The following is a 9,594-nucleotide window of genomic DNA, read 5'->3' as shown; positions in this document are numbered from 1 at the left end:
TTTTTTTTTTTTGTAAAGAAATGTGTTGACTCTTACTTTGCCCTTTATTTATTGTTATTTACTTTGTATAGGAAGAGTCCTTCAATTTGTTAATTGTTAATTGATAAATTTTCTCCAAAGTATAAAAACGTTCGATTCTCGAAAACGCAATTTTCTGCAATCATGCGTTCGTTCAGTTTGAAATAAACTGTGCGATACCGCGTGGACGCGAGACGAAATCGTTTCGCCTGATCCTTTCGCAGTAGAATCGTTCTCGAGAGAGGAGGAGAGAATGGATGCTCCGGAATCGTTCCTGCGGAGATGAGGGAGACTGCCTCCTCCTTATTTACAGCGAAGCGCGATAATAGCGCGGATGATGGGGCCTCCGTCCCGAAGCGAGATACCGAACGGTAGCCATGGCAACCGGTGCCGTAGCCATATTGGTCCGCGGCCAGCTATCGATAATAGGAAAGATAAGAGGCAACCCCTGGGTATCCGGGATATTTTATTGTCGGCAAAATGGCGTCCCAGAGTCTCCCGCTTTATGCCAACTGTCCCGTACGCGGCGAATTCGTCGTGGCGTAGTATGATATTGGACAGCTTACTAAAACTACGAACTACACCACGGGAAGAAAGTGAAGAATTTAATTATTTCACACCAATATGTATCCTTTGAATATGTATTGCGTATATACGCCGCAAGGAGAGGGCAAAGACGAATTAGAAATGTCATATTGATATCAAGTTTGTTAATATATTTAGCATTAACAAATAAATTGAGTAAACTTTGAAATACCCTGTATAATAATACTCCTCTAAGAATAGACGCGCTCGCATGTAGATATATGTTTATACACATAAAATATTTGTCTTACATATTTGCTTAATGATGTTAAAATTCGAATTACATTTAATATTTACATTCCATTTTGTCGAAATAATAATCATTACGTCAAGTACAATCAGGAAAATTCTGACAACTTGTCAGTTGAATAAATGCCATTTTATATACGTATTAGTTAATAAATATATTTTATTAAATTGATTAAGTAAGTCACAACTTATAGTTTGTATAAATAAAATGTGAAGTTGTTCATCGAAATCGATATTTCGTTCGGATATTTACAAATGAATCTTTTGAAGCAAAATGGCCCGAAAGGATAGAGAGAATAAAAACTGTAAATTATATATCAATTATTCGTGAATAGCGGCTGTTTATTAAATCAGATATCTCTTTACGCGAATTTGTTATTTTAAAACATTGATATAGAGATTAAAAACCACAAGCTATATTTACGTATGTAATTATATGGAGTCGTATTTCATTGCGCCATTTCAACTTTCATTTCGACCTTTTCAAGCTATTATTGCATAGTATTAAAATACAGTTGCCATTTTCGAGATTTTTAATTAATGAAGTCATGCGAATACGGAACGGGAGTATCACAAGTTAAATTAAGAAACACATATAATTATTACCGTATTTTGATCTTTATTCAAAGTCTTTAACTACATAATGACATTTGTTACATCGAAGATTTATTAAAAACTTTTCGCTGAGAAAGAGATCATAATAACGGTTTTTTACTGCATGTATGTTATTATTCGCGTACAAAAGTGAATAAAGTTAAACGAAGGAATTAATAGAATTGTTTCCTGTCTTATTTTGCCACATCTCTACAGCTTAGATTATTCATTTCCTCAAAGATAATCTCATTGCGCAGTAATACGATATTAATGATAACGCCATTATATGTACATTTCGTGGCAGAGTACAGAAGTGTGAAACAATTGAAAATCGCACGCTGTTGAAAAGGAAGCTCCTTCTCATCGTTTTTTCAGAAGAAGAATATTAAGTGCCAGATCATCAATCTTTGTTATAATTGTTTGGTATGATTACTTTGATATACAATAGAATTAATATACATATAAAGTAAAAATACAAAATAAAATTATATTAAAAAATAATGCTAAGAGGCCTTTTTTGTCCATTTCTCGCAATGTTTATGTTTCTAAATAAAACGTACTGAATATTTAAAAGTTTTTTGTTTTTGTGTTCTCAAGAAGCAATCATAATTAAAGAATATAATGTAAAGAGTTGTAAGCACGTCATTGCAAACAGATATTGTTTGTCGTCGTAAATCTTCATATTACTTTAAAGTTGAAAGCTGACTGAATAGCCTTGCCCTCCCCTACATTCTTGCTCATTTGTTTTTCGACATTTCGTCAGCAAATCAAGATTCCTCACTTTATCGATAACACGAAATGCAAAAAGACAAAAATACAAATACAAAAAAAAAGATGAAATACAAATTGATAAAAAAAATCGTTATATAAATGCTTAAAAATGAATCAATGTAATAAAATATTTATACGCGTATAAAATAAAAGTACAATTACGTAGTTGTGTATTAAAAACATAATACTTGATGATATTAATATTATATTTTTGCTTCGTTTGTTTTTTAACATCTCGCCGAAATCATCGAGGCAAAATTCACAATATTATCAATTTCGATATTATGAAATAATAAAAGAATAAAATGATTAAAAAATAAATGCACATACATGTGTGGAAAATAAAAATTATACATACGTCATACTCATTAATAATATTAATAACGCTAATAATAAAAAACATACATGCAAAAAAGTCAAATGAATATTATATGTATACAAATATATAAAAGTGTGAGTTATAAAAATGCATTTATTATTTATATGTTCAACTGGGCAAGAAATATTCAATTAAATTTTTTCCGATTGTAGTTTATCATATTATAAATATTTTGAAAATAATTTGAAAAATATATATTTGTATTATATAATTATTTATTTGTTCTTTTCCGATTTCTTTTCCTATATTTTTTCTTATTTTTACATTTTAAAGTTTTTTTATATTTTTTAATAATAAATAAATTGTGAATAAATGATATTAATGATATAAAATAAAATATTTCTGATCTGGCACATGCTTTTCTCATACATATATACACGTGTACACAATCGCTGTCATAAATATACATCTCATTGTAATAAATTTACAAATGTATATTTTTCCAATGAATTAATTTATCTTTGCAGAAGATTAATTAACGGATATATGTATATACACAATACATATATATGTATAAATATATATATATATATATATATATGTGTGTGTGTATGTATATTACGTCATATCACAATATTTTGGGAAGCGACATGAGGCTGCGATTGTGTAAATGTGCAATTTCGGAATCGTAGAGACAATACGCAAGTCAAGTCTAAAACATTTGAAGCTTACGACAGTGTGAATCTTAAAACAAAACCCGCTAAATGGATCGCCACTTTAATTACCTAACACACGCGCTCTCTTAAATCATCCCATTATCCCTAATTATTAAGAAATATTAAACCATTAGAAGGCTAAGTATAATACATTCAAATAAAAAAATAATAATTATCTTACATTTACGTACATGTGTACAAATGTACATTACCGCATGTGTAATATATATGTACAAAGAATGGCTGTATAATATACAACGTAACGTATTATAGGTGATAATTGGGGAAAGCGCGTGTTATCATGGGCAAAGGGGAGTCGGAGGGGAGCCTGTCTCCCCTAAGTTTTAGCATTTCACAATTAAATTATGAAAATGATTTGGCGAAAAATCATTTTTATGGAAAAATATTAAACGCTCACATCAAATTTACGTGGCTCACGCGTTACTCGTAAAAAAAGCCGAAGATTCTCGAAGGCTGACTTTACTAAGATTTATTGATAAGTTTTGTGTAAAGATAAAATTTCGCCCCCCACCCCCTCCCTCCCCCGACTGAAACCCTATATACGACATGCGTGTTATGCAAATATATGTACAGATAATTACATATATACACGTATTGTAGTCATCGCCAATCGATTGCGATTATTAGTCACAGCCACAGCCGTGTACGGCGAGTAGAGATCATATTGAGTGTTTTCCATTTGAGGACACAGAAGTCGACGTTGTGTCATCAAATGGGAAGCGCCCAGTGCGTCTTATCATTGTTTTATTTTACATCGTACCGTTATGATCCTCGTTCTTGTATGGCTGAAACAACTTGGGCTGGGATGGGTGCCGTTGCTGTCGTTGCTGCGATGACTGAGGTGGCTGAGATGACTGAGATGGTTGAAATGGATAAGGTAGCTGAAGTGACTGCGGCTGCAGACGATGTTGATGCTGATGCTGCTCTTTCTCCTTCTTCTCCTTCTCCTCCTTTTCCTTCTTCTCCTTCTCCTCCTTTTCCTTCTTCTCCTTCTCCTCCTTCTCCTTCTTTTCCTTTTCCTTCTTCTCCTTCTCCTCCTTCTCCTTCTCTTTCTCATCCTCCAGCTCCTTCTCAGACTTATTCAACGAAAGCGACGACAGGGCTGATATATCCGACGTCGAAGGTATCGCCACGTGATGATACGAGGTGTTGCTCACATTGTTCTCGAACGGCAGTACCGTCATGACCGGTACACTCATACCGTTTAGTCTCATCGGCTGCTCGCCGCTGTTGAGTCTATCTCGTTGCGATATTATTGGCATGACGGGTGCGGTAAGGCGATGCGCGTGATGCGAATGATCCGGATGCGAATGCGGCAGCGGCAGCGGCAGCTGCTGGACCGAGTGATGCGACGATGGATGCGACAACTGACTAGGAGGACTCGCTCCGTAATCGTACTCGCTGGAGGAGGAAGAATTTACCGGGCTAAGCTCTTCGATCAACGGCGGCCGATATGGCATGGTGACAGGAGGGGGGGGAGGTGGTGGTGGTGGTGGCGGATTGCCCATGGGAAAGGCGGAAGCGGCGATGTTCGGCATCTGCATACTCGACAGGATATGCAGCGGCGGCATTGACGGGTGCGAGGAGAGCGATAGGTGCGAGGGTGCGGGATAAGGGCCGCTCAAAGGGCGGACGTGCGGCCGATGGAGCGCGGTGACTGAGTTGGCCGGGTGATACCCGGTATAACGGTAATAAGTAGACGCAGCCGCGGCCGCGGCCGCGTTCGGATACGGTGACGCCGAAGGGGCCAAGTGTGCCGTCGCCGGTAAATTCGATGTGGGAATAGCCGAGTAACCCATATGCGGAAACGTGCCAGAGGCAGCCGCGAGCAACGCCGCCGCTAGAGTAGGATCTGAATTCCACGAGAAGGGCCATGACAAGGATAGCCGCTGCCTCTTATCCTTCATGCGTCGATTTTGGAACCACACCTGCGAAAAACAGAGGTTCCTATATAATTACGATTAATTCTTTTTCAAAATAAAATTTCTTTGCAACTACATAATATATACACCAAAAAAAAAAAAAAAAATTGTGTTGGATCGACAGCATTATTTTAATTTAAAATAATTTTGTTAATTTATATACTCGTATATAACTTTGTTAGTGAGACAAATACGTTACGCTCATTTATTTTTCAATAAAATTTTATTTCTTTCATTAGTAAAAATGTTATTAAATCAACAAGATTATTTTGTAATTAAAATAATGCTGTTGATAACATCATTTTTTTTCTTCAGTGTAGTTGGAAAATTTGTATTAAATTGATATTTTTTTTTTTTTTTTTTTTCAACATTTCTTAGTGTCAAAATGAGTAAGTTGATAAATAACAAAGTTAATAAAAGTAATATGTTTTCAAACATCAATTCTAACAATAAGATAAATGAATAAAATATGTTTAACATATGAATGTTAATTTTATTGAAAAAAATATGATTCCACAGTTTGCTGACAAATTGTGCCAGTATCACCGTTTTTTGCCTCGATTTTGTAACCTAATATTCGTGTTGCTATCTAACATATTCTTCATCTTGTGTTAAATTAACACAAAAATTTGAGTGGAATCGTTCGGCAACGCAAATCTTTCAACTACGTAATTATTATAAGAATCTCTCTCGATAACTCGAAATAACTAAGAAATAATCGAATTCCGCTTCCCCGTGTCTGTTTAGCTTTTTATTCGACGTTTATGTGCGAACCGATCGAAAACGCGGATCTTTTCCTACCGTTTAATAACGGCTATTAGAGTATGAAAATTACTACTGTTTTAACAGAACGAGACTTGGCGCGATCCTAGATGCATATACCTATATTTCTATAAGAGATAAGCTCAGATACGTAGTTTCACGTATGTAGGGAATTCTCGGAGGCGGCGAACGATTATACCGGTAATTCGTGCGGGACGTTTACCGTCATTTAACACCTCTTCGCCGTTCCCCTCCTCTCCGTTGTTCGCCGCCGTTTTACGACCGCCAACCGAGGCGAGTGCGAGCTGCCGCGAGATGAGAAATTAAGAGATCCATTAAAGTCCGAGGTGGGCCGCGAGGTAGTCGCTAATTGAGCCGTTTAACACTTTCGCCCGACCGGTCACCCCTCGATCAGGGCCGTAACTAAACTGTCGGTCCCCGAAACGTTAATACAGTGGCGGCTACAGTGTGTATGTACATACGTATGCAAATATATGAGATAAGGGAGGAGCCTTGTTCTGATCCGTCAGGATTTCCACGCGGGGATCTAATATTACGGCACTGTCGCGGGACACGCGAGAGAGAAGGATCAAAGGCCGAGAATCGCGGCCGTTGAATCGCTCTCTCGAGGCTATAATCGCCGATCAAATATGGCCGCAGCTGGCCACGGCAAGAAATATCCATCGGCAGCTCTCGGCGGCTCGCGCGAACAAAAACGTCACTAATTGCCTTTTATTAAGCCGCTTGACTTTAGGGGCCCTTGTCTTCGCGGTGATACGACGTGGTGGTCGTGAGAAATTAAATCGGGATACGAGGAATATACTATATTACTTAAACGTCTTAAATATAATTTCAGCAAAGAAGACGTAATTAAGAGAGAGAAAATGATATTGCGATGAAAAGATATAAATATCTGCAAGAAGAGAAAAATGTAAGCTCGACTTTTATTCGCGTATTTATTATTAATAATCATTAAATGATTGAAGGATTTTCTTAATAATCCGCCGCGCGCGAATTCCTCGAACACGAAAGCGCTAATGGAAAATGTTATTGCACCGATCACAAATGAAGTCACTGTTTATCGAAGGTGCGAGTAAACGTTTGCTCATTCTCGATCAATTCGCGGCATCAGTCGCAGCATTAAATCTAGCGTCATCTAATGAAAAAGATCGAAGTTATATTTTTTACTATTCTGTTTTGACAGAGACCGAAAACTGTCCCAAGTGTAAACGTTAAATAATACTCATACCATAACTGTCACCGATTTTGCACGAATTATTTCAACAATGCACAATTATTTCAACGTTTCTAGATAAACGTGAAATGTATCGATAAAATGAAGAAAAAAACTTGAGACTGTGAAATCTTTAACTCTATATAATCTAGTTTTTTTTTCGTGTTGTAAAGAAAATTACAAATGTATAACTAGTAAATGCTGATCTTAGGAAAGTTAACTTCAATTTCAAGTGTTTTATTATGAAAAAATAATTTATATAATTTTGAAGTCACAATACTTGCACACACATACAATGAAACATAGCAAGAATAAATTAATTAAGACTGTAGATTTTTGGATTATGACAATATGATAATTAAACAATAGTAAAATACATATACGCTCAATTATAGTAAAAAAAAAAAAAGAAAATTGAACAAAATTTGAGTATTCATAAATAGGGACTGTGTGACTTCAAAACTAAATGGCGTTATAGAGAGTTAATGTGTGACTTATCGAGAGAGCGAGAGAATACATCTCTTTAGAAAAATATACTTGTATATTCTTTTTATATTATAAAAATGTTTTTTTTTTTTACCTTTATCGTAGATTCCGGCAAGTTAAGCTGTGTAGCCAATTCGCATCTTCTCGGTCGGCTGACATAATTCTCTCTGCTAAATTCGCTTTCTAGTCGAGTTAGCTGCTCCCTCGTAAAGGCAGTTCTATATCTCCTCACGTTAGGATCCATAGGAGGGATTGACGTCTGCTGATGTTGCTGCTGAGATTGCTGTTGCTGGTGCTGATTGAGACGCGAGGTCGACGATTGTAGATCTGCATAAAACGCTAAACGTTATAACCTTCCTTAATACGCCAGTAAATAATTTTGATCATTTTGAGAGAATAATTTTTGCACATAAATATTACAAGATTATTTTGCACAACTAATTCGCGTATTGACGAGCGATTTCGTTTCCTTTAGTGATAAACTGAGAATATGAGTGCGATTTTTTGATTGGTTTTGTCTTCAATCTAAATATTTTTAGTTTTAAAATTAGCAGGATTTGGCAAGAAACTATATACGTATATTATGTTCAAAATTAACCAAAATAGTAAAATGCAAATCCACCTTTGTTTTACGCAACTTGCTCCTTAAAGAAGCAAAATGCGTATAAAGCCGCAAATCCATCTTTTTGTCACACCGACTAGTGTCGATGTCTTGGATTTAAGTATTTTTATATTTATAAAGATGTAACAAGGAATGCTGTCAACTCAATTCCTATTTTCACGTTACCCAAATAAGTTATTTTGAAGTATATATATAATAATAGCTTTGTATAAATTACAAAGCTACCACAAATTTTCCGAAAAGAAGAATAAAATATAATAAGTAGCTTAGCGACTAACGTAACTAACAACAGGAAAGCTGTTAATTGCGTTAAAATTAACAAGAACTTTTACATTAACAGAAGCATTGTATAGAGGTATAAAGGATCTTTTCTAATTATATATTTTTTCAGAAAGTCAATATGTTGTAAAGCTGTGCCAATTCATTCTCAATATTTTAACGTCAATCAGGCAATTTCAAAGTAGTTTCTTCGAAATAGCTTCGGTGAAATATATAATTACAAAGCTATCATAAATTTTACGTAAAGAAGAATAAAATACAATAAGTTGCAACTAACAGCGGGTAAGTTAGAAGAAAAGCGAAAATTTTTACGTTTACACGGATATAACAAAAGATGTTTCTTGTTATACATTCTTTAAGAGAGTCGAGTGTTGTAAAGTTGTGCCATTTCAATCACTAGATTGTCACCTTAAAGATCCAATAAAAGTTAAGCTTAATGACAAGGGTCAAAAGGAACTAACAGCAGGTAGAAATCTGTTAGAAAATAGCAAGGTAGAAAATCGTTTTACAGAGTTACTTCCGGTGTCGGTTTCCCTTTGATTTTTCTATTATACAATCTCTTGGATTTTTCCTGGTTAGTAGTTGCGTGGAACAAACGTGAAACTGCGCCACGATAATAATGCAAATCACATAAAATAGCCGAGAATGAGACAGGAGACGATGCGATAATAAAAGGAAATGAAAATGCTATCATTTCTCGGCATCAATTCTCGCGCTTTTAATGCCGCAAACACGAAGAGAAGTTATTGTCACGCGACTATAATGGTAATTAATCGAAAATAATTGCGTTTTGGAACCAATACTTGTTATAGTTATGATACATATTCTTCACACAAAACTTATTAAAATACTTAAATTAAAACTAGCATTCGAGAATCTTTAGCAACTTTTTCATCCGAATAACGTGTGAGTCACAAATTCAACAATAGGTGTTTAATTTTTTATCGTAAAAATTATATTTTCATAATTTAATTATTTCTCGTTACCAAAATTTAAAGTCGGTAAGCGTCCTTCCC

At 35.3% G+C, this 9,594-nt stretch overlaps 1 protein-coding gene across 1 annotated transcript in view; it reads right to left on the bottom strand.

Moving 5' to 3' along the window:
- Positions 1 to 4,022: 4,022 nt before the first annotated feature.
- Positions 4,023 to 9,594, bottom strand: part of LOC108747391 (segmentation protein even-skipped-like) — a 6,357-nt gene continuing 785 nt past the window's right edge. The window contains exons 2-3 of the mRNA XM_018484815.1: positions 7,772 to 7,918; positions 4,023 to 5,201 (exon numbers count right to left, since the gene is read on the bottom strand). Coding sequence (XP_018340317.1) covers positions 4,023 to 5,201; positions 7,772 to 7,918 — 1,326 coding nt within the window. The remainder of the gene's footprint in view (positions 5,202 to 7,771; positions 7,919 to 9,594) is intronic.

This window comes from Trachymyrmex septentrionalis, unplaced genomic scaffold (assembly GCF_001594115.1).
Source record: "Trachymyrmex septentrionalis isolate Tsep2-gDNA-1 unplaced genomic scaffold, Tsep1.0 scaffold2, whole genome shotgun sequence".
In the NCBI taxonomy this organism is placed as follows: domain Eukaryota; kingdom Metazoa; phylum Arthropoda; class Insecta; order Hymenoptera; family Formicidae; genus Trachymyrmex; species Trachymyrmex septentrionalis.
Note: the sequence above shows the minus strand (reverse complement) of the source record. Positions and strands in the feature narration are given on the sequence as shown.